General features: G+C 39.2%; 1 protein-coding gene across 1 annotated transcript in view; it reads right to left on the bottom strand.

The window, feature by feature from the left end:
- The window catches only part of LOC133646713 (eukaryotic translation initiation factor 2-alpha kinase 3-like), an 82,437-nt gene that overhangs the window by 39,553 nt on the left and 16,597 nt on the right, over positions 1–26,287 (bottom strand). The window contains exon 2 of the mRNA XM_062042409.1: positions 8,019–8,148. Within this exon, the coding sequence (XP_061898393.1) occupies positions 8,019–8,148 (130 nt within the window). The remainder of the gene's footprint in view (positions 1–8,018; positions 8,149–26,287) is intronic.

Genomic DNA, 26,287 nt, shown 5'->3' with positions numbered 1-26,287 from the left:
TGAGACCTGCTCAAAGCTCAACACAAGTGCTAAGTGGGATTTATTATAATACTTAATCGCAATTTATTAATTGTGATTATATATTTTTTTAAATCGAGGTGAGAAAAAGAGAAAAATGGTTTGGTTGAATTCTGATCAAAATGATCAGCAAAAGGATGTTTTGGTTTACATACAGTCTCGGTTTTAGTACGATTAAACACACCGTGACTTTGTTTCAGTGCCTTTTTATTGACCAACCCTAAATAACCCATGGAGTATGGAGTAGGCGGAATTAGTGTTGCTAACTTAACAACTTAGTCACGACATTCACGAGTTATCTGACCCCTCCGATAGATCTAGATTAACGACGAACATGAAAGCACAACAGAAAACGACAAAAAAGAAGCAACAGTCATTTGTAATTATAATATGCCTGTCAAAGTTAAGGCATGTGATTCATCACAAAGAACGATCACTTTAATCATGTATGAATGCGGATTCATCGCATCATTTGTTTTGAACGCACATCCACCTTTACAGATGGTAACATAAAAGGTGGCAAGGTGGCAAATTTCACTTCCAAATACTCCCTGATGGGACTTTAGGTCAAATTGGTACCAAGCTTTGAGCAAATAAAGGACGTGCATTTGAGTCAAACATTTTTAAAATGTTCCTGTGTGACATTCTGACAATAAAACTCTAAAAAGGTATTTTTTATAGTTAATCTAAATGATTCAATCAAGTAATTTACTGGGATTATTCAGGATTTATCAAAAGTATAGAAGTTTGATTCATCTAAATTGAATAATTTGACCGTATTCATTTCTAAACGTATGTGTTGCTTTTTTACAGTTTTTTCCATCACGTTACACAAACGCATCATGGATATTAATGCAAATTAAACAATTATGCCATTGCATCATCGCGCCTCAACCACCACAGATAGATTGCTGTCCTGCAAGTACGTTACATGGCAATGCTAACGGTCCCGCAGTTTGACTGTCAAAATTAAAATAAATAAGTTAACTAGGGCTGCAACTAACGACTATTTTGACAGTCAACTAGTCATCGACATGCTCGTCGACTAGTTGGATTATAAAGTGTACACATATTTAACTTCTAAAGTTATTTTAGGCATGTGCTTACAAACAACAAAGGTGACTAATTCATTCATAAATATTGATTTGTACTGTAATTGTGCTGCTCATTCAGCTGTATGAAAATTTAAATGACTAATAAAATGTTGTCTATTTAAAAAAAAGGAACAATTAACCTTGTTTATGGATTTTTAAAAAAGTAGTTAAAATAGCAGCAATAAAAAAAAAAAAAAACAACACCAAATCTAATTTCTTCAAAAAGAGAAGACGCATTTTGTGATGTTTAAAAAGTTGCAGACTGATATATTGACTATTGATTAACTCCGGTAGTTTTAGCACTAATGGACTCAATGCGTAAGTATGTGTCATTGATTAATTCTCAACAAGTTATCTATTTGATGTATTGTATGTTTAATCTTAGGTGTGTGTGTGTTTGGTATTGTGCCTTTTTTTAATTGCATTGCAAATTGACGCTGCTTTAAAACGTACTTGAATTGATGTCGACAAAGTTTAGCGGGCTGACTTTGGCTAAATTGATAGTTAAAGCTCATTTCCACACAACTTCCATTAACACGTGTTAGCTAGCAAGGTACAAGCCAACACTCTTAGCGAGTTGAGACTGAATCCTCCCTTCGGATGTCCGTTTCCGCTTTAGATGCTGGTGTGTCAGATGTACAGCCATAAAAAAACAAGGTATTAAAGTTTTGAGCAAAAAACAGGAGGAAACGTTTTCACTAGCGATGTTTTTGTGAGTGGGTCCACTTCCACCCGTAAAAACATTAGTCATGACATCACGACTATTGTCGACAAATATGATTGTCAACGACACATTTGATTGTCGACTAATGGTTGCACTCCTAATGCTAACGCACAATAATTCTCCACTTGTATTATTTCCGACTTAAAGCTATAATAACGCTTTAACTTGCCTCGCCCTAAAAATAACTAATCCAGCTCATACCAGATTCTGGATCTCTTTGGTTGGGGCGCCAGGCTCAGTGGTGGGGTAGAGCTTGACAAGATGCAAAGGGTTAGTGTGGAAAGAAACGCAAGACATTTCCTCCATTATTGTCCTTGTTTTCATACTATGTTGAGTACGCACACGCACACGCGGGTTGTACGGTATACTGGTACTAGTACCGTATTTCCTCGAATTAGCGCCCGGGCGGTAATTAATTTCAATTTAAAACCTCTTCTCACTCCGGCGCTTACCAAAGGCATGCGGTAAATTTAGGTATGCGCTTATAAATTTGAGTGTGATGTAAGGATACCATCATGACATCGCTTAATGCCGCAATAACATTTAAAGCACAATGAATCATCCCGGGAGTTCTTTTTGTTTGGGTCTGAAAAGGCAATTATAAAGTGACACTTTATTTTTACAAGGGGTCATTCAACAATTACGTACACATTTTTCTGTATGTAAAAATGCATGAAAAACAAATTGAAAATAAAACATGCTACTTTAATTCTTAACTACGATTGTAACAACAAACATTATCAATCAATGTAAACAACATCCGTGAGGCCAGAGAGAAAATATCATTTGAACTTGAACAAACTGAAAATGTTCCTGTCGGCATTACTGACAGATGCTTCCCCCACTGCACCTTGATGGACATCTACTACGGTAGTTGTACTACATCCTGTGGAGATCCATCAGTTGTTAAGACCTCTTCATCTTCAGCGTCGTCCATTTCTCCGTCACCTTGTCCGACATGTACGTCCAAAACTACAGCACCGTCGTTTGAAATAATTTCGTCTGTGTCCGCTTCCTAATCACTCTCATCACTTTTTACGGCTATGTCTTGGTCGTCATCTGTGTCATCTTGTCTCAGGGGCTGATTGAGGAGGCCGTGTATATCAATACATATGTATTATTTTGCGAAACGAGTTTGACCCGGCGGTAATTCTAGGCATACGCTAATTATTTTGCGAAACGAGTTTGACCCGGCGGTAATTCTAGGCATGCGCTAATTATTTTGCGAAACGAGTTTGACCCGGTGGTAAATCGAGGCATGCGCATACTATATACCCGGCGGCAATTCAAGGAAATACGGTATATTACCGCGGTACTAATGAATCAAAAACGGTACTCAATCAATCAATCAATGTTTATTTATATAGCCCTAAATCACAAGTGTCTCAAAGGGCTGTACAAGCCACAACGACATCCTCGGTACAGAGCCCACTTGTCCTTAATACTCTGAAAAGTACCAGTTCCTCTCAGGAAGAGGTGCTTTAAGACATGGCTAGCCAGCTAGCGGCTAACGTCCGTCCACAGTCGGCAGTGTTTAACAACTTCTAAACACTAACCCTGGCCTCCATGGCAACAAATAAAGTAAGTTTCTTACAAGTCTCATTAACACTGGAGGAAGAAAAATAGCTAAACATGCTTCAGTACAAATCGTAGCTCACCGCCGTCACCGCTAATGACGCCGTTCCTGAATGTAAACAAATGCCATGGGTGGATCTACACCTTACATTCACTGTAATAATATCAAGTACATGAGCGTATCTAGTCGATACTATTTGAATTGGGGGTTGAATCACCAAAAAGTATTCCCGGGTGCGGCCACCGCTGCTGCTCACTGCTCCCCTCACCTCCCAGGGGGTGAGGGTGATGGGTCAAATGCAGAGGATAATCTCACCACACCTAGTGTGTGAGTGACAATTATTGGTACTTTTACTATGATAACATCGATATTTTTTATCATCACAAAATATTTTTTTCTTTTTTAAAAATGTATATTGTGTTTACAAAGTCAGTAAATACGTGCCTGGACACATGAGGACTTTGAAAATGACCAATGTATGATCCTGTAACTACTTTGTATCGGATCGATACCTAAATTTGTGGTATCATCCAAAACTAATGTAAAGTATCAAACAACAGAAGAATAAGTGATTATTACATTTTAACAGAAGAATAGATAGAACATGTTAAAACAGAAAGTAAGCAGATATTAACAAGAAATGAACAAGTAGATTAATATTTCATTTTCTAGCACTTGTCCTTAATAATGTTGACAAAATAATATGTTTCTGCATATGTCACCAGACTAATTAGGAGTCTTTGTTTGTTTACTTACTACTAAAAGACTAGTTGTTTAGTATGTTCACTATTTTATTCAAGGACAAAATTGTTCTTCCATTGCAATAAGAAACATATGTTTAAAGTACCGTAAGATTTTTTGTTAAAAAAAAGCCAATAATGACATTTTTTTAAAGGTCCCCTTTATTTAGAGAAGTATCGAAATACATTTTGGTACCTGTACAAAAATATTGGCATCGGGACAACCCTAACACACACACACACACACACACACACACACACACACACACACACACACACACACACACACACACACACACACACACACACACACACACACACACACACACACACACACACACACACACACACACACACACACACACACCCGCGTATTCCTCAATAAAATAAACAGCTCTAATAATGATTTATATTAAGGCTGAAACGACGCGTCGACATAGTCGACGTCATCGGTTATGTAAATACGTCGACGCCGTTTTTGTGCGTCGACGCGTCGCATATTTACGTCACACTACCGTCATGGCGAAGCGCAAAGCAGACGATCAAAGCAGACGATGCGAGCGAGGGGAAAAAATCACGCCAAAAGTCGTCAAAAGTGTGGAAGTATTTCAATACACAGCCTAATAATGTTGTTGTATGCACACTGTGTCGAGCGGCTATGAACGAACATTTGAAAAGAAAACCATCAACCATCAACTAGTCAATCGTCCGCGTGAGCATACGTTGTCATCATTACACAAAAACATGAATGTGTCATTTGTATCTGCTAGGGGTGTAACGGTACGTGTTTTGTATTGAACCGTTTCGGTACGGGGCTTTCGGTTCGGTACGGGGGTGTACCGAACGAGTTTCTAAGCTAAAGCTAACTTTAGCTGCTAAAGTCTTAACAAGCTACTTCGCTCCTTCTGCCTCTGTCTCAGCACGCAGCATTGTCCCACCCACACAACCATCTGATTGGTACACACGAAGCATTATCAGCCAATCAGCAGTGCGTATTCAGAGCGTTACCAGTCAATCAGCAGTGTGTATTCAGAGCGCATGTAGTCAGCGCTTCAGCGTCGAGCAGATAGGTGTTTCGCAGGTGAGCATCAGGCAGCGGACTCTCCCCAAATGATAATAAACACCTCCCAGTCAACTACTATAACATCACTATGAGCCCGTTGACCTTCTAGAAACTTAAACTGCAGCTCAGCTCACTCGCAGTCCTGGCTTGAGGTGAAGGCTAATTCCCTCTCAGTTCCAGCCACATCGACCCCTTCTGAGCGCCTATTTTCAGCTGCTGGGAATATTGTAAACAAGAAAAGAACCAGAGCATGTAGACATGCTAACCTTTCTTCATTACAACTGTTAGTCACTCACTGGAATGAGTAGAATTGGTTATTGTGTACTGTGTTGGACTGGATGTTTATTTTGCACATTTTAAAAGCAATACTTAATGTTTACAGTGCTCCAGAATATTTAGATTGGCACTTTTTTGTATTGGATGTTTATCTTTATTTTTGCACATTTTAGCAAATAAGCAATACTTTCACTTTTGTTGAAATGTTTACACTGTTGTTACAGAATATTTCGTTTTACACTTTTTTGTATTGGATGTTTATCTTTATTTTTGCACATTTTAAAGCAAAATAAGCAATACTTTTACTTTTGAAATGCTTATACTATTGCAGAATATTAAGATTTGCACTGGATGTTGACTTTTATATTTGCACATTAAAAAGCAAATAAGCTACTTTTAATTTTGTTAAAGGTTAAAAGTTTTAAATGTTTACATTGTTACAGAATATTTAGGCATGTTGTTGTCAATGTTGACTGAGTGGCCATACTTCTTTTTTTTTGTAAATAAAAGCCATGCCTTTTGAAAAAACTGGCCTACATTTATTTTTTCATCTTCATTTTGAATAAAAAAAGAATCGGTAAAAAATCATCTATAGATTAATCGGGGGAAAAAATTATCTATAGATTAACCGATTAATCGAAAAAATAATCTATAGATTAATCGATAGAAAAATAATCGTTAGCTGCAGCCTTAATTTATATTACTTCAAAGAAAACTGTTTATTTTTAACAAAATTCTACCAAAACTTTATGAAATGTTTGGGTAGAATTTTGAACAAGAGAAGTATCCAACACTTATCTTTTTTAAAGTAAAGCTGTACAACAGATATGATCATCAACAATATAATTTGTGTCTGGACGGGACAGATAAAAAAAAATCATGTTTGTTTTCAATTGATGAAGAATCGTTACAAATAAGAATTTTGATTCATTTTAAGTTTGATTTTTCTAGCATGTCTGCCCTATGGTGTCCTGTGGACTGGACCATTGCATGCAAAGATATCTCCAGAGAAAGACAGACATTAAACGGATCTCTGCCACCATTCAGACCCTCGTTATTGCGACGGGCCGGCTCCCCTGAGGAGGAACCCTCACATTGAGCGAGTCCACATCAAAAAGGTGTGTGTTATGTATGAAGTGTCGGGCAGCTGAGGGAACTCTTGTTCATTTATTGTGGGATTGTGAATACAGCTGAGATAGGCTCCAGCACCCCCCGCGACCCCGAAAAGGACAAACGGTAGAAAATGCATGGATGGATGGATGTCAGAGAATAAAAGAGTTATGGTTGAAAACAACAAAAGAAACAATCACATCCATAAATATAAACATCCCAATGACACTGCAAACTTGTATTCTTGGTGATCTGCATCCATTTAGTAACGTGTCATCCAAGAGTAAAAATGCATTTCTTTCAATATGCATCATAACAAAAATGGTAATGTTAAAAAATGAATAGATGTTGATAGTCCGACTCATACTGACTGGTATACACATAATACTATTTAATGGTATACACACACATAATAAATACTGACTGGTATACACAAGCTATGAAGATGATATCAGTAGAAAAAACTGCATTTAGTTTAGATAATAATGAGTCATATATTGGAATATGGGATCCATTATTTAAATTTGTTTTAACTATTAAATGAACCTAAAATATGACTTATTTTATATTTGTGGTAAATATTTGACACAGTGTGTTGTCAAGCTTATGAGATGTGATGCAAGTGTAAGCCACTGTGACACTATTGTTCTTTTTTTTAAAAAATGTTTTTATTTTGTTTTTTATAAATGCCTGTGATGATCATGTCAATGAGGGATTTCTAATCACTGCTATGTTGGAATTCTTATTAATATTGATACTGTTGTTGATATTATTCATTTTTGTTTGACTACTTTTGGATGGTTTTGTGTCATGTTTGTGTGTCCTCTCAATTGCTCTCTTGATTGCTATTCTGAATGTTGTTTGGTTTTGGAATTGTACTATTGTATATTATTTTGTTGGACTGATTAATAAAAAATAAAAATAAAAAATAATAATAAAAAAGGTGTGCGTGTGTGTGAAAGTGCTTGCTGCGGTCCCGCTTAGTGCGCTACTTGGCTTTTCAGCGTGTCGATGTGGGCGGTTTAAGCTGCCGTGTGCATGTTTATCCCGCGGTCTTGCGGCGTCTGTATGTTTAAACCTCGGCAGCGAACAAAAGAGACTAATCCTTCAGGCGAAACGGCGACTCTTAGCGTTGGGCGCGGGAACACGCGGTTTGGTGCACATTGTGGGCGGGTTTACATGTCAACAATTGGATGAGACTTCTCCCTGTTCAAAGTGCAGCGAGTTCATCGCTGGAGCCATGTGACTCCCGGGTCCTTTGAGGGAATGATGAAGGCATAGATGCACCCTTGACCTCCAAATGGAGATCTTTTTATCTTGTAACACTGAATGAATAAACCCGATACCCTGTTAAATCTACATGCGTACGACATGTTCACTTCTATAGAAGAATATGCGCTAGACGGTGTTGGCGTACCTCAGGTTTGCTGAGGCTGGAGGACACGAGGCACCCTGAGCCGACGTCCAGGTCCCACTGCTTCTGACCCTGATTGTGAGGATCCAGAGCAGCTATGCGGCCGTCCAGGGTGCTGATGATCACAAGAGACCTGCGGGATGAAGGCAGGCCATTAGAACCCACTATTTGTGTTATTGTACTTTCCAGTGGTGTACAACTGTATCCTGTTTGATACTCTTTAGCTGCAAGAGATGAGCAAAAAAATAACGCAAACGGGAAACATTTAATTTCAAACATAAATTCCGGACGATAAGCCACTACTTTTTTCCTACACTTTGAAACCTGTGGCTTATAAAACGGTGCGGCTAATTTATGGATTTTGTTTTCCACTTACGGCCGTAATACAAAATGTTTTCCAAAAAAAAAAAAACAAGCAAATACACTGAGAAGGTTTTTTATGGTTTATGCTATGGTGTGATCTTTTGGATGAATTTGTTCACTACAGGTACTGCAGTGTCCTTCCATTTACTGCTTTCAACCAGAAGTAAAAGTGCCGTTCAGTCTTCGAGCCGTCCACAGCCTTTCCACTTGTAACGATTCATCATTCGTAACTCCAAGCAACGTTTGTAAGTTTTACAATATAACTAAAACTGATATTACCTACTAAAGCGTCCCATGTGTAATGTCTGTAGTAGTGTTTTCATGCATATTTGTATGTGATTGTATCGTGATGTAATGATGCTAGCGTTGTTAGCATTAGATAATATGTGAACACGTTTACGAGTGTCTGTTTTAGTATTATTAGCTTACAATGGCATTCTTTTTGTATTGTTTCAGTTTCACAAGTTCCTCAGTAAATTCACCAAAACGTCACCGTGGAGTTATTGAGTGTGTTTAGCTGATTGGAGAGCTAGCTTCGGCAACGACGATGCTACGATGACTTCTGTTTTGTTTTAATCATCCGTTTTACGGACACCGTTTGCAAACAATTAAGGTATGTAAATAAACATTTACAGAATCTTTGTGTAAATAACTAATTTCGCAACGTTTATATCTGCGGCTTATATAGTCCGGTGCGGCTAATGTATGGAAAAATATTTATTTTCCCTAAAATTTAGTGGGTGCGGCTTATATACTGAGGCGTTCCATAGTATGAAAAAGATGGTACTTTTAAATACGGTTTGCTTTGTGTCATAAGAAATGCACGCCATGATGTAAATGGTAAATGGTTGTACTTGTATAGCGCTTTTCTACCCCTTTTTAAGGAGCCCAAAGCGCTTTAACAGTATTTCCACATTCACCCATTCACACACACATTCACACACTGATGGCGGGAGCTGCCTTGCAAGGCGCTAACCAGGACCCATCAGGAGCAAGGGTGAAGTGTCTTGCCCAAGGACACAACGGACGTGACTAGGATGGTAGAAGGTGGGGATTGAACCAGTAACCCTCAGCTTGCTGGCACGGCCACTCTCCCAACTTCGCCACGCCGTCCCCCCATGTAACAGTCATGTTTCATGGTCTCCGTTTAAGTCTGCACTGATTTTAAAGATAATGAACATCAGTGTACACCTGATATATCACTGTTTTGACGTACATAGGCATTTTTTTGCCACTAAGTCAGCTGTGGCTGCTTTTCGGGCCTGGGATTGGACAAAATGTGTTTGACAACTGATGAATGTGCTTCAGTGTGGACAGAGATTGTTTGGAAACTACACTTAAGTGGTTGAAAATAGGCACAGGTACCAAATTTGGTCCTCTATAGGTATTGACTGAATCCTGTCGGTAGTACAGAGTACCGATACACGTAAACTCAACGATACATTTGTGGCACATCCAGTTGCAGACTCGGCACCAGCTCAGGAACTTGGCAAGCAAACGGGCGTATTCATAACGGACTGCCTTTAAGTAATGTTGCATATGCCAACAAAACACATATGCCTGATAGAAAGCGATCAAAAATAAGGTTCCACTTTTCAAAAAGCACTAGCTTGACGCTAACTTACATTGGCTATACCATATACATGCTACTGATGAGCATTATATAACACACCTCCAAATTTGGGAATCAAAACTACAACTATGATGCATGTTTCAAACAGCTATAAGTACAATACTTACAGTATAAACACATTGTAGGGCTCTAAATACAATACTTACAGTATAAACATATTGTAGGGCTCAACACTGGACATTCAACTCAATGGCAAATAATATTTCCCCACGACGGCAACAAATCTACAACAAACTAAAATGAATGCATACTTGCAAATGAGACGGAGAAGTGTATGAAAACTAAATACTGTATAACAAGTGTACAGGACAGTTATTAGCAGCTCAGTGTAGTATTTTCCATTCATTCATATACTTGTGACAGCCCAGTAACACATTTGTTACTGGATACTTTCAAACACACTTCTGCCTTGGAGACGTATCTGTAAATAGTAGTATGCAACTGTAATAATTTGATTCTCATTCATTAGACTGCAATATTGGACATACACTATTTGATTTCCTATTATGCAGCTCATTTTTATTTGACAGTTATTGAAATATCTTGTGTGACATCATGCAAAAAAGTCCACTTTATTTGTTTTAAACTATTGTAGTGGTGTTCTGTACAAAAAGTGCACTTTAATTTAGTGTTGTTTTGATATGGCATCTTAGTGACATCATGCATAAAAGTGCACTAATAGCTGGTTTTAAAATGTATCTGACAATCTTGCACTGTTTTGAAATTACATGAATGTTTGTGGGCAGCACGGTGGCAGAGGGGTTAGTGCGTCTGCCTCACAATACGAAGGTCCTGGGTAGTCGTGAGATCAATCCCGGCCTCGGGATCTTTCTGTGTGGAGTTTGCATGTTCTCCCCGTGACTGCGTGGGTTCCCTCCGGGTACTCCGGCTTCCTCCCACCTCCAAAGACATGCACCTGGGGATAGGTTGATTAGCAACACTAAATTGGCCCTAGTGTGTGAATGTGAGTGTGAATGTTGTCTGTCTATCTGTGTTGGCCCTGCGATGAGGTGGCGACTTGTCCAGGGTGTACCCCGCCTTCCGCCCGATTGTAGCTGAGATAGGCTCCAGCGCCCCCCGCGACCCCGAAGGGAATAAGCGTTAGAAAATGGATGGATGGATGAATGTTTGTGCCACTGCTTAATAACTGTTTAATAAATACAGTTTTGCTAAATTGACTTAGTTGTGATTTCCCTCTCTGCATGAAAGTTTAAAATGAGCATATATTAATGCAGTATGAACAAGAATGTTTTAATGTAGACACATAGAATCATCATACTGGTGTGATTATATGCATCAAGTGTTAATTCAAGGCTAAGGCAAAATATCGATATATATATCGTGTATCGTGACATGGCCTAAAAATATCGAGCTATTAATAAAAGGCCATATCGCCCAGCCCTACTCACAACCTACCGATCTCAGGGCGGACACTCTAACCACTAGGCCACTGAGTAGGTAAAACAGTTACAGATAACTGAGGCTCTTTCAAATTATCTCACTTTACATTTGAAAGCATTTAAGGATACATATTCAGTCTCTTTGTAAGATGTTCCAAGCACAAGGAGCTGCATAGAAAAAAGCTTTTTTCCCCAGCTCAGTGCAAGGAAAAGGGACAGAAAGCAACAGCTTTTGGGTCTCAGTGCATAGGAGTTCGTATTTCTCTGTGAAATAATGTACAAATAGGCAATAGTCCCAGAAGTACAAAATACAGGAAAAACATGCACTCTCCAAAAAAACTTAACACAAATAAAGAGGTGCATGGCAAAAAGTGTACCTAAAGAAAAAGTTTAACAGGAAGTGATGCGCTTAAATAGTCACAGCTGTGGTCAATCAATTGACATAACAATAAATCAAGAACAACTTCAAAAATGAAAGTGCACACATAATAGACAAAATGGAAAATTGTACAAAATAAATCAAAGACTCAGTACAGTATCATAGGAAAATAAATAAAGCAATACAAAAATGTGTGGGCAACCATTATAATATAAGGAGACATAGCTCATCAACACAGTGAAAAAAATAAAGCCCAAGAATAGCTATAGCTCCCTCTCTATATAATATAATACTAATAAAGTACCAAAATGAAGCACCAACCTGAAGCCCAACATCAAGACATCTATATGAAATACATGATATGCATATAGAAAACTTCATGGAAAACCATTATAGAAAACATCCCAAAAGCAACTCCTCGTTCATCCCTTTAGGGTACTCCGTTTGCAACATGTGTATCCAAAATGCTTCACGTTGCAGAATTTTTTTTTCTCTATCTGCCCCTCTTCAAAGGTTTCACTTCTTCCAAACCCTGAGACCTCAATGAACATATATCGGGTCCAGCACTATTATAGTGTCTTGCTACAGACAATTTTATATGACAAATCTTAATGCTACTTTTATGTCCTGAAATGTGAATTTTGAGCTCTCTCTTAGTCCCAGAAGAGCCTTGTAAATAAAAGTGTACCACTGACACTGTCTCCTAGTGGACAGAGAAGGCCATCCCACCCCAGATTACAAGTCACAGTGGTGTGTCATGGCTCCAGTTTGTGATGAACCTCAAAGAAGCATGGTCAACACAGTCCATCTGAAGACAGGAATGAGTAGCATTCATATAAAAAAAGATGCCTCCGTCCCCAACCGATGGTTGCACTCCTTGAACATAGTGGTCTTGACATTTGGCAACTCTCATCTTGTTGGTAGGCAGGACTTTGCAGCCCTTCAGGGACGAGGAGATCACAGATGGCGGCAGTGTGAGTGCACATATTGCAACTTTCCACAGGCCATTACTGACATGAAAAAAACAGGCTCATTTACATTTAAACTCTCAAATAAATGCTTAACACCAAGACGACGCCAAGTGTTTTCGTCTGGTAACTGCAGGCGGAAACGGAATGAATGGAGGCGTCGGCCCCACCCTTTTTGCCGCACTGCTTCTTGTCAGTCAAGCATGGAGCTGCGTGGACGGCCTATTGATTGGAACGAGGCTGGCAGCGATGCTTTCAGGTCTATTCAACACCTCCCACTGAGGAGGGTCAATTGTAGTTGTTGTAGGTCACAAATGTTTAAGCATATGTTAACAATAGTAGCTTCAGAGAACAAATTCATGTATTTATGCTCACAATAACTTTAGAAGTTAAACTAGTAAAAAATTGCCTGTATGCCCGAATAAGCTGTCGATGGGCGTTGTCTCAAGCGCACACCAGAAACCTTTGACAACTAAATGATTTAAAAAAAGGGTTGCAATATTTTGGCCTACAATTCCGAACTGTTTTTTTTTGGCTTTGTCTAAACCTAACCTTAAGACATTTTAATAAAGCTTAACTTAAAAAATGTGTATGTTTAAAAAGGTATTAAATGTGTGAAATGTAATTAAATGTGTCTCGTGTGTCACAAAACAAAAGCTCACTTAAGTAAATAATGCATTGTGTCATTATTTAAAACGTACAAAAAAAATGTACTACCTACATACCACATTGAAATATGTGGCAGTACATATTAAAGGCCATGGTGGGCCACATTGAACATTGCACGATGTGACGGACAATATTACATGATGTGATTGAACACATTGAATGACATGGCGGGAAACATTACATGATGTGATAGACCACAATGAATCATGGCGGGCAACATTACATGAAGTGAAGGACAACATTGAATGACATGGCGAGTAAAATTACATGATGTGACGGACAACAATAAATGATGTGAACAACCACATTGAATGACATAGCGGGGCAACATTACATGATGTGATAGACCACATTGAATGACATGGTGGGCAAAATTACATGATCTGACAGGCAACATTACATGATGTGATAGACCACATTGAATGACATGGCGGGGAACATTACATGATAAGATAGACCACATTGAATGACATGGCGGGCAACATTACATGATGTGATAGACCACATTGAATGACATAGCGGGCAACATTACATTATGTGATAGACCACATTGAATGACATGGCGGGCAACATTACATGATGTGACGGACAACATTACATGATGTGATAGATCACATTGAATGACATGGTGGGCAACATTACATGAAGTGACAGACAACATCAAATGATGGGGTAGACCACTCTGAATGACATGGCGGGCAACATTACATGATGTGACCGACAACATTAAATGATGTGATAGACCACATTGAATTATATGGAGGGCAACATTTAAAGAGAAACTGCACTTTTTGGGGAATGTTACCTATCGTTCACAATCATTATGAAAAACAAGACGATGGATGGATTTTTTTGTGTGCATTCTAAATATTAAAAACAAATGAAAGTCCGCTAACAGAAGGGCCAGTGGGAGGTCCTCTATTCCGCCCATCAAATCAAATAAATAACCATTCATAAAGTGCCAACAATACTCCATTTACATTTGTGACATGAATATATAATAATGCTAACGCAGACAAACTATTTACAGCGGTGACGTGATAACTTCCGTGTCTCTCCACATTTACATCATCGAGTGGTCAGCTGCTTTCTCGCTTCCCTGCTCCTTGGAAGCTTATTGTAGATCACAAATCATGCCTCTCACCTGGAAAGTAGATGGCTGAGGATATAATCCGAAAAGTTAGGACACTTTGACAGCCATTTGTGACCGAGAACGACAAAAAGAGCCCCGACCCCCTTTTCTTCGCGAAAATTATGAGTAATTTTGTTATTTTTATTTATTTATTTGACAGGGACAGTACAATTAAACATTGCTACCCATAGGTAACCAATGTAAAATACATAACCCATATTGATTTGCAAATCCTTTTCAACCTATATTTAATTGAATAGACTGCAAAGACAAGATACTTAACGTTCTAACTGGAAAACTTTGGGTTTTTTGCAAATATTAGCTCATTTGGAATTTGATGCCTATGTTTTTTTTTGGCAAATATGAGCTAATTTGGAATTTGATGCCTGGAACATGTTTCAAAAAAGCTGGCACGAGTGGCAAAAAAGACTTATTTGAAACATCCCACAGGTGAACAGGCTAATTGGGAACAGGTGGGTGCCATGATTGGGTATAAAAGCAGCTTCCATGAAATGCTCAGTCATTCACAAACAAGGATGGGGTGAGTGTCATCACTTTGTGAACAAATGCATGAGCAAATTGTCCAACAGTTTAAGAACAACATTTCTCAACCAGCTATTGCAAGGAATTTAGGGATTTCACCATCTACGGTCCGTAATATCATCAAAAGGTTCAGAGAATCTGGAGAAATCACTGCAAGGCCGAAAACCAACATTGAATGCCCGTGACCTTTGATCCCTCAGGCGGTACTGCATCAAAAAGTGACATCAGGATATCACCACATGGGCTCAGCAACACTTTAAAAAAATACTGTCAGTAACTACAGTTGGTCGCTACATCTGTAAGTGCAAGTTAAAACTCCACTATGCAAAGCCAAAGCCATTTATCAACAACACTCAAACGACGCCGGCTTTGCTGGGCTCGACCTCATCTAAGATGGACTGATGCAAAGTGTAAAAGTGTTCTGTGGTCGGACGAGTCCACATTTCAAATTATTTTTGGAAACTGTGGATGTCGTGTCCTCCGGAACAAAGAGGAAAAGAACCATCCGGATTTGTATAGGCGCAAAGTTCAAAAGCCAGCATCTGTGATGGTATGGGGGTGTATTAGTGCCCAAGGCATGGGTAACTTACACATCTGTGAAGGCACCATAAATGCTGAAAGGTATATACAGGTTTTGGAGCAACATATGTTGCCATCCAAGTAAAGTTATCATGGACGCCCCTGTTTATTTCAGCAAGACAATACCAAGCCATGTGTTACAAGAGCGTGGCTTCATAGTAAATGGGGGGGGGGGTACTAGACTGACCTGCCTGTAGTCCAGACCTGTCTCCCATTGAAAATGTGTGGTGCATTATGAAGCCTAAAATACCACAACGGAGACCCCGAACTGTTGAACAACTTGAGCTGTACATCAAGCAAGAATGGGAAAAAAATTCCACCTGAAAAGCTTCAAAAATTGGTCTCCTCAGTTCCCAAACGTTTACTGAGTGTTGTTAAAAGGAAAGGCCATGTAACACCAGTGTTTCCCACACATTCATTTATTTGTGGCGGCCCGCCACGAAAGAATTACGTCCGCCACAAATAAAATTTAAAAAATTATTATTATTATTATTTTTTTGGTCCTGTCCAGCTTTTCAGGCAAATCATATAGTTGATGTAAATGCCCATATAGGCTGTTCAAATTTACTTTACAAAAGAGAAGAAGTGTAGGATACTTCTCTTGTTGCCTTATTTGTATTTGACCACTACTGTTTTCTGTTTATTTGTTACTGACTGTGGAAGGACACCTCTGCCTCTGTTTCACTTTATGTTGCTGGTAAATAATATGGTTGTAGTAGTAGGCTAAAGTTAAATTATTTAGTATGCACTAATTAAAGGGGCAGAGCTTTAAGAGACATTTTAGCTTTTATATTTTATAAGATATATTTTTTGTAAGAACCACAATTAATAAATATATTTCAGTGAATAACTTATTGTTCAAATCTGTATATAAATACGTACATAAAGTGTTGTAATTATATTTTAAAATGGATGGATGGACGTTTAAAACAAAACTGTTATTATTCATTAGTAAGTATACATTTTTTGAGCCTTTTTAGAGAAAATCATATCATTGTAGTAAATTATGCAAATTACTTGATGATGTCATGGTGACCACGCCCATAGACACGCCCCCACCGCCACAGGTATCTTGGCAGTTTATGGGAAACACTGAACACAGTGGTAAAAATACCCCTTGGCCAACTTTTTTGCAATGTGTTGCTGCCATTAAATTCTAAGTTAATGATTATTTGCAACAAAAAAAAAACGTTTCTCAGATCCAACATTAAATATCTTGTCTTTGCAGTCTATTCAATTGAATATAAATTTAAAAGGATTTGCGAATCATTGTATTCTGTTTTTATTTACGAATTACACAACGTGCCAACTTCACTGGTTTTGGGGTTTGTACATAGGAATTCTAGCCACAGGCTATTTTGCAACCCTCGTCCCTGGTTAGGCTTTTAAAGAAAAGTTGAGAAAAATGAAAATCACATGCAAAAAGATTAAGACAAGTACAAATAAAAATACATTAAAATAATTGGCCTCATTTGTCCATATTACACCCAGTTTTAGTGCTCTCACTTCTGATTTTCCATTTTTCAGCTTGTGGAGAAAAGTTTAATGTCCGACAGTGACTTTAACTCCAGTGGCAAAGAGTTACACAGATGTGAGGCCTTCACTGAGAACGCAGACTGACCCAGAGTGGTCTGGCACATTTTCACTCTACAGGTCCCACCGACTGCAGCTCCAGTCTGCACACCTTCACTACTGTATCTTTGTCTTTCTTTACACATCACATTAGGGGCTAATCCATTAAAGGCCTACTGAAACCCACTACTACCGACCACGCAGTCTGATAGTTTATATATCAATGATGAAATCTTAACATTGCAACACATGCCAATACGGCCGGGTTAACTTATAAAGTGCAATTTTAAATTTCCCGCGAAACTTCCGGTTGAAAACGTCTATGTATGATGACGTTTGCGCGTGACGTCGATGGTTGAAACGGAAGTATTCGGACACATTGTATCTCAATACAAACAGCTCTGTTTTCATCACAAAATTCCACAGTATTCTGGACATCTGTGTTGGTGAATCTTTCGCAATTTGTTTAATGAACAATGGAGACTGCAAAGAAGAAAGCTGTAGGTGGGATCAGTGTATTAGTGGCTGGCTGCAGCAAAACAACCAGGAGGACTTTGACTTGGATAGCAGATACGCTATCCGACGCTAGCCGCCGACCGCATCGATGATCGGGTGAAGTCCTTCGTCGCGCCGTCGATCGCTGGAACGCAGGTGAGCACGGGTGTTGATAAGCAGATGAGGGTTGGCGTAGGTGGAGCGCTAATGTTTTTATCATAGCTCTGACGAGGTCCCGTAGCTAAGTTAGCTTCAATGGCGTCGTTAGCAACAGCATTGCTAGGCTTTGACAGGCGGCACAGCATTAACCGTGTAGTCACAGGTCCAGTGTTTGGTTCGGTGTCTCCTGATAGTAGTATTGTTGATCTTCGGTCTATCCTTCCAGTCAGGGGCTTATTTCTTTTGTTTCTAACTGCATTTAAGCACAATGCTATCACGTTAGCTCCGTAGCTAAAGTGCTTCACCGATGTATTGTCGTGGAGATAAAAGTCACTGTGAATGTCCATTTCGCGTTCTCTAATCTCATTTTCAAGAGGATATAGTATCGGAGGTGGTTTAAAATACAAATCCGTGATCCACAATAGAAAAAGGAGAAAGTGTGGAATCCAATGAGCCCTTTTACCTAAGTTACGGTCAGTGCGAAAAAAGATACGTCCTGCACTGCACTCTAGTCCTTTACTCTCACGTTACTCATCCACAAATCTCTCATCCTCGCTCAAATTAATGGGGTAATCGTCGCTTTCTCGGTCCGAATCGCTCTCGCTACTGGTGTAAACAATGGGGAAATGTGAGGAGCCTTTCAACCTGCGACGTCAAGCTACTTCCGGTACAGGCAAGGCTTTTTTAAATCAGCGACCAAAAGTTGCGAACTTTATCGTCGATGTTCTCTACTAAATCCTTCCAGCAAAAATATGGCAATATCGCGAAATGATCAAGTATGACACATAGAATGAATCTGCTATCCCCGTTTAAATTAAAAAAAATCATTTCAGTAGGCCTTTAAGACACTTAAAAATAGCTTTTAAAAATGAGAAGTTTATAAAATGATCAAAACTCATGTTATATTTTTGGGTAATATGGCAGTGGCAGACCATGGCACGATAAGACATATGGGATAAAATCATTGCATGTATGTAAACTTGTGTAGCTTGAACAGATAAACAAGGTCTAATACTCCTGAAACAGTTTATATTTATTTTTATAGTCTTAGTAATTTTTATGATATGGCCGTCAAATTTTAGCTTAAGTCCAAAATAACACCCAATATTCTGTGTGGAGTGAGCATGTTCGCCCCATGACTGCATGGGTTCCCTCCGGGTACTCCAGCTTCCTCCCACCTCCAAAGACATGCACCTGGGGATAGGTTGATTGGCAACACTAAATTGTCCCTAGTGTGTGAATGTGAGTGTGAATATTGTCTGTCTCTGTGTTGGCCCTGCGATGAGATGGCGACTTGTCCAGGGTGTACTCCGCCTTCCGCCCGTGTGCAGCTAGGATAGGTTCCAGCACTCCCCGCGACCCGTAAGGGACAAGCGGTAGAAAATGGATGAATGGATATTTAAATTCCTTTACCTGCTCTATTTCTTTTTGTTCAATGTTGACCTGACTTTCATTTAATGATTGTTTCTTCAACGAAATTCAGGTCAACATTGAACTTGAATTTCATTTAATGATTGTTTCTACGGGCAGCACGGTGGAACAGGGGTTAGTGCGTCTGCCTCACAATACGAAGGTATTGAGTAGTCGTGAGTTCAATCCCGGCCTCGGGATCTTTCTGTGTGGAGTTTGCATGTTCTCCCCATGACTGTGTGGGTTCCCTCTGGGTACTCCGGCTTCCTCCCACCTCCAAAAACATGCACCTGGGGATAGGTTGATTGGCAACACTAAATTAGCCCTAGTGTGTGAATGTGAGTGTGAATGTTGTCTGTCTATCTGTGTTGGCCCTGCGATGAGGTGGCGACTTGTCCAGGGTGTACCCCGCCTTCCGCCCGATTGTAGCTGAGATAGGCTCCAGCGCCCCCCGTAACCCCGAAGGGAATAAGCGGAAGAAAATGGATGGATGGATTGTTTTTTCAAAGAGAAACACATTGAGACTGTTTTGTTATACTTTAGGGTTAAACAGTTATTTTGAAGCCATGTTGCTATTTCAGCAAGCTGTCTGTTTAATATCTCTGAAGCCTGTTGAGGGGTGTCGGCTGCCACATCCACTACCGTTCAAAAGTTTGGGGTCACATTGAAATGTCCTTATTTTTGAAGGAAAAGCACTGTACTTTTCAATGAAGATAACTTTAAACTAGTCTTAACTTTAAAGAAATACACTCTATACATTGCTAATGTGGTAAATGACTATTCTAGCTGCAAATGTCTGGTTTTTGGTGCTATATCTACATAGGTGTATAGAGGCCCATTTCCAGCAACTATCACTCCAGTGTTCTAATGGTACAATGTGTTTGCTCATTGGCTCAGAAGGCTAATTGATGATTAGAAAACCCTTGTGCAATCATGTTCACACATCTGAAAACAGTTTAGCTCGTTACAGAAGCTACAAAACTGACCTTCCTTTGAGCAGATTGAGTTTCTGGAGCATCACATTTGTGGGGTCAATTAAACGCTCAAAATGGCCAGAAAAAGAGAACTTTCATCTGAAACTCGACAGTCTATTCTTGTTCTTAGAAATGAAGGCTATTCCACAAAATTGTTTGGGTAACCCCAAACTTTTGAACGGTAGTGTAAATTATTATATCATCTGAATACATTTGGCATATAGTATTTGTGCAAATATTGGGGAGGTCATTTATATATATACACTGAAAAGTAGGGATGATGTTTGATAAGAAATTATCGAGTTGGAGCCTATTATCGAATCCTCTTATCGAACCGATTCCTTATCGATTCTCTTATCGAGTCCAGATAGGTTGTTGTATATGGAAAAAAACACAATATTTGGTTTAACAAAAGCACACTTTTATTATATAAGAAAAAAATAAAATCTAATAAATAAATAAATATTGACTGTTACCCCCCTAAAAAAAAAAAAAACAAAAAAAAAACATTGACTGTTGTTATCCAAAGTATATTAAATGGGATTTTTCAGAAAAACAAATATATACAGTAACACAAAAACAAGCTGTCTCTGTGATCACTACTGAAAATAATACAGCTCTCCAAAAAGTGCACTTCTGCTGCTATTTGACATAACTGTTTGTTATGATGCTTTGACATTTTTGCACTTTATTTCTTTATTGAAAGAAAATTCTATGAAGAGAAAAGTTCTTTGCAAATGTGGTTACAATGCTAAAAAATGAAAAGTTAAAGCTAAAAAAAGAAATACACTTTATTGAGTTAAAATCTTTCTTTATAGGGGGAAAGATGTGATGTTATGAGCTAGGGAATATAACAACTACACTACCCAGCATGCAACGGGAGTGACGAGCATGCGCGGTAGCCCCGAAAAGTGTTGTTGCATGTCGTCACCCGTGAAAGTAAACGTCAAGAACTCAGCCAACACGCCGCGTCTGCATTATTTATAATTAGACAGACAACACATATACAGTGTGATTTTGTTTTGTTTACAAGGAAAGAAAAATAAAAGTTAAAAAAGGGAAATGCGTTGTATATATATGTATGTGCTGCGGTTGTTTTAAGAACGTTGTGACAGCTGCCGTAAAGGAGGTGCGTTGCTAGCCTGGTTGCTATGTTTCCGGTTGGTCGTAAAAGTGTTCGTCATGTGTTTGTACCCTGCTCAAATCTCTCAGTAAAGTTATTCATTGGATTATACCTTTTGTTTTGAACTTTATTATTCCATTGTTTTTCCTGCTTTCCCTATCTGCGCCTAATGACTGAGCTACGTGACGTAAATTCTTATGATGTCTCAAGGGGCATTTCTTGTCGGGATGGGATTCGTTACGAGGGATTCGAATAAAGAACCAACTCTTTTTCTTTACTATAGTGGTCTCGATAACGGGTACCGGTTCTCAAAAAGGGATTCCAGTCCGAGGACTCGGTTCTTTTCTTATCGAACAACCGGGAAAACTGGTTTCGAGTATCATTCCTACTGAAAAGCAGCGGGCCCAAAACAGATCATTGTGGCACACCCAAATCACAACTTTATTACGTCTGATTTTACACCATTTATTTGAACACATTGTTGTCGCAATTCAAGATATGATTTAAACCAATTTACAGTTTGTTTTCATACATTACATTTTTTTAATTTTGTCATCAAAACTGTGATTTACAGTGTCGAAAGCTGTGTTTTAGTAACATATTTAATGTGTGACTCAAACGAGAGAGTTGGGTCGAAAATAATACCCAGATTCTTTACCGAGTCGCCTTGTGTAATTGTTTGGTTGTCAAATGTTAAGGTGGTATTATTAAACAAATGTCGGTGTCTAGCAGAACCGATAATCAGCATTTCCGTTTTCTTGGCGTTGAGTTGCAAAAAGTTAGCGGACATCCATTGTTTAATTTCATTAAAACACGCCTCCAGCTGACTACAATCCGGCGTGTTGGTCAGCTTTAGGGGCATGTAGAGTTGGGTGTCATCAGCATAACAGTGAAAGCTGAAACCATTGTAAGCAGACTTCTGATTACATTTATTTAATATTTAGAATGCATTAAAAAGATTCCATCTGTCCTCATGTGATTGTGAACAATAGGCAAAATGTAAAAAAAAAAAGTGCAGTTCCACTTTAAATAACATGGCAGGCCTGATCTGGCCCCTGGGCCTCGGGTTTGACACCTGTGCAGTAAAGGATGCATTGTAGGAGCATCAGTCCATGAGGAGAAATAATGGTATTGAACACCTTTTAGCCATCAAGGAGAGGAAGCATGTTCGCTTGTTGACAAAAGCAGCAGGGATTATTCCAAATCAATATTAGGAAGTTCTGTCTTGAGAGAGCAACAACTTGCTAGTGTCCAAAAGGCAAACACGGTCTTTCTGCACCATCAAAGCCCAGATGATCTCCACAAATCTGCTCCTGGCAGTATCAGGAGTGCTAGCAAAAAAAATACATTGTTTTTGGTCGCTCAGCTACCAATAAAAAAAAAGGGAGAGAAAAAAGAACTACGCTCTTCCTATTGGCTCTCTGACCCTGCCAAAAATATTGGCGCTGATTGGTTGTTGCTAAGCAGTCGCCTGTGTGAGAGGGCGTCGGCTTAGGGGCCACGCCCACTTCAAGTCACGCTGAGAAGGAAGAAGTCGGCGCAGGGAGCACAGAGTACAAGTTGAGAGATGGAGATGAAAAAAGATGGGAGGGTGGCGTGATGGTAACGGAGTAAACAAGCGGTGTCAGAGCGGAGCCAAACAAAAGAAGACGACTGAACCAGAAAAGCCCCCAAAGCAGCGTTTACAAATGCAGGCACTTTATTTTCTTGTCGCCACAGGGACAGACCAGCCGAAGAAGACGTGGGAAGGCAGGGATGAGGAGTGGGGGGGGCCAGACGGCGGGCTCGTTAGCGTAACGCCGTCAACGTGTCATAATAGTGGCGAGCACATCTTCAATCACATAGCACATGCCCGAGAAGGGAGCCAATTAGCCTCGCTCTCACCACTCCTTGGAGACACACACACACACGCACACGCACACGCACAGAGGTGTTCAAGTGAGCTGTAAACACACTCCATTGAAAGAAACAAGCAAGATGTTTACACACGGTCTCTAAGGTGTCCACGGGCCCAACCAATCGCAGTCGTCTGCCACTTTCCAGGCATCCAACAGAGCCTGTGTTGTTCCCCGCGCTCGGCCAATGGGCAGGCTGCTATGTACACCACCGGCCAATGGCGGCGCAGGGCTGCCTGTAACCATGCGACAGCGAGCGGCGGCCGAGATGCAACAAAAATACGAGCGCATGGGGAGCACGTGGCGGGGAGAAAGTTATGGATGCAGCGCTCAGCCGGCCGCACCCAGCATCAAAGAATCACATAATCACAATATCACAAAATCACAGTATCACAAAATCACGGTATCACAGAATCACAGTATTACAATATCAATCAGGTAGCGTTGCACAAACTCACCTGCATTTGCTTCTTTAAAAAGTAACAAAAACAGAGACTGCACAAAGACAATCAACCTAGGAGGCAAAAGGGGTCATAAATCCCATGGTGCATTGCAGATTTATAAAAAGCGTCTGGAGTAACATCAGCGTTATAAATGTCCTTATATTGTTCTAAAATGGTTTCGAAAATTATGTTTTATGATATACTTCAATACAATATAAAATCTCTTAAATAAAAAATCATATTAAAACTATATTGTTTTAAACATTAGGAAAATATTTTGGAAACTCTTGTAATAAGTTGAAATAATTGTCCTTAGAATGTTTTTGCTTGAATGTAAAAGATAATCTTGTTATGACTTAAAAAGTATTTCCTAATAAACTACAGAATGTCTCTTATGTCTGGACACAAAGGAAAGTTAAGTGATGTGCAGATCGATACCGCCAATACCAGATCGTCATGCTCTAATGTCGATTCTCAGATCAAAATATCGATGCTTTTCATACTTTAGTTTAAGGGGTCCAAACTTTTTCCACAAAAGTTGTAGTATGCGGGGGCTAATTTGATATTTTGTTTTTTATTTAAAAACTGCTAAAAACCCATGTGTCAGCTTTGTATTAGTATAAGTAAATTGTTAATTATAACATTTCAGCTTTTTCTCAGTATATACTGATTTTTAAAAAACGTTTTCTTACATTTTACTGTCATTTTTGTCCCCCGATGTAAGAGTAGAATAAAAATATCATTGTGTAACTGCATAACCTAGTGGCAGAAATTCTGCCTGTAAGAAAATAGTCATGTTCAATTACACATTTAACAGTGTATATAATGGTTAATGTGATTTTTCCTTTTTTTTTTTTTTTTAATGTCCTGCCCAGCTTCTCGGGCAAATCATATAGCAGATGTAGATGCCCATATCGGCTGTTCAGATTTACTTTACAAAAGAGAAGTGTAGGATACTTCTCTTGTTGCCTTACTTGTATTTTGACTTCATTAAATGTATTTATATTATCATTTGGTGCAGCCGGGCCGGAGCAGGAGGGGATAGAAAGAGAGAAAAAGGAAGACAGAGGGGGGAATTGTGGGGACAAGAGGAGGATTAGACAGAGAGACAAAAACAACAACAGCAAACAACAACAACAACAGAGCAACATCAGCAAATACGACATGTACAAATATGATGGTAAAAGTAATAGCAAATAAGCAGTTAGCGAAAATAAAAATAAAAAAATACAGAAATGACAATGAGCATTATTACACTAAAAATGGAGCAATATGAATACCAATAGAAATAGTGCTATTGATAATAAACAATACCAATACTTTACCTTTATTATCAACAATACAATTGTTCAAATGCAACAGTACATATACGTAATGACAACTTGAGATACGAAAAAATGCAGAAAAATGGAGGGGAAAAAAGAGAAGCAACCTACATTAACCTTGTAGATTGTTATAGTAACAATAGGTTAAGCTTTGTCAGTGTGCCATGTGTTATACCCAGTTTACCCTAGGGCAACAACGTTAATATATGTTTGATGAAACGTGATTATGTGCATGAGTGTATGTGTGCATATGTACTTGTATATGTACAGTATGTGTATATGTGTGCTTGTACAGTGAATGTATATGTACAGTATGTGTATATGTGTGTACAGCGAATGTATATGTACAGTATGTGTATACAGTATGTGTGTTTGAACAGTGAATGTATATATACAGTATGTGTATATGTGTGTTTGTACAGTGAATGTATATGTACAGTATATGTATGTGTGTGTTTGTACAGTGAATGTATATGTGTAGTATGTGTATGTGTGTGTTTGTACAGTGAGTGTATATGTACAGTATGTGTATATGTATGTTTTTACAGTGAATGTATATGTACAGTATGTGTATACAGTATGTTTGTATAATGAATGTGCGTGTGGATGTACGAACTTTGAGTGTGTAAATATGTACTGTATTTATTTGTATATGTATGTGGGAGGTACCTATGTATGTCTGTATGTATGTGTGTGAGTATATGTGAATTTGCATGTACAATACATTTGACTCCCAGTGTGTGCGGGAGCCAGAGTACGGCCCCAGCCTCCCAGAGAGCCCATCCCACAAACAGTAGGTGTGGTGCCCAGGGAACCAGGGGCCACCGCCCCCACGCAGCCAAGCCGGACAGCGACAGGAACCCCAGAGCCTGGCCCACCGCGCCGCCCACAAGGGTCAGCAGCAGGCCGCAGACAGACGCACCCGGCAGAGGACAAGGCACGAGAAAAGCAGGGGGCAGCCAGACCCCAAGCCAGCGAGAGACCACACCCCACACGGACAGAAAGGCGGGACGCCCCGCCCGAGGGGCCTAATGTGATTTATCAAATTATTTCATATTGTTTTTTTACTAACCAACTAAAGTGAAGTGAAGTGAATTATATTTATATAGCGCTTTTCTCTAGTGACTCAAAGCGCTTTACATAGTGAAACCCAATATCTAAGTTACATTTAAACCAGTGTGGGTGGCACTGGGAGCAGGTGGGTAAAGTG

Source organism: Entelurus aequoreus, linkage group LG03, assembly GCF_033978785.1.
Source record: "Entelurus aequoreus isolate RoL-2023_Sb linkage group LG03, RoL_Eaeq_v1.1, whole genome shotgun sequence".
Taxonomy (NCBI): domain Eukaryota; kingdom Metazoa; phylum Chordata; class Actinopteri; order Syngnathiformes; family Syngnathidae; genus Entelurus; species Entelurus aequoreus.
The sequence above is the reverse complement of the archived record's forward strand: the minus strand, read 5'-3'. Positions and strand labels throughout refer to the sequence as shown.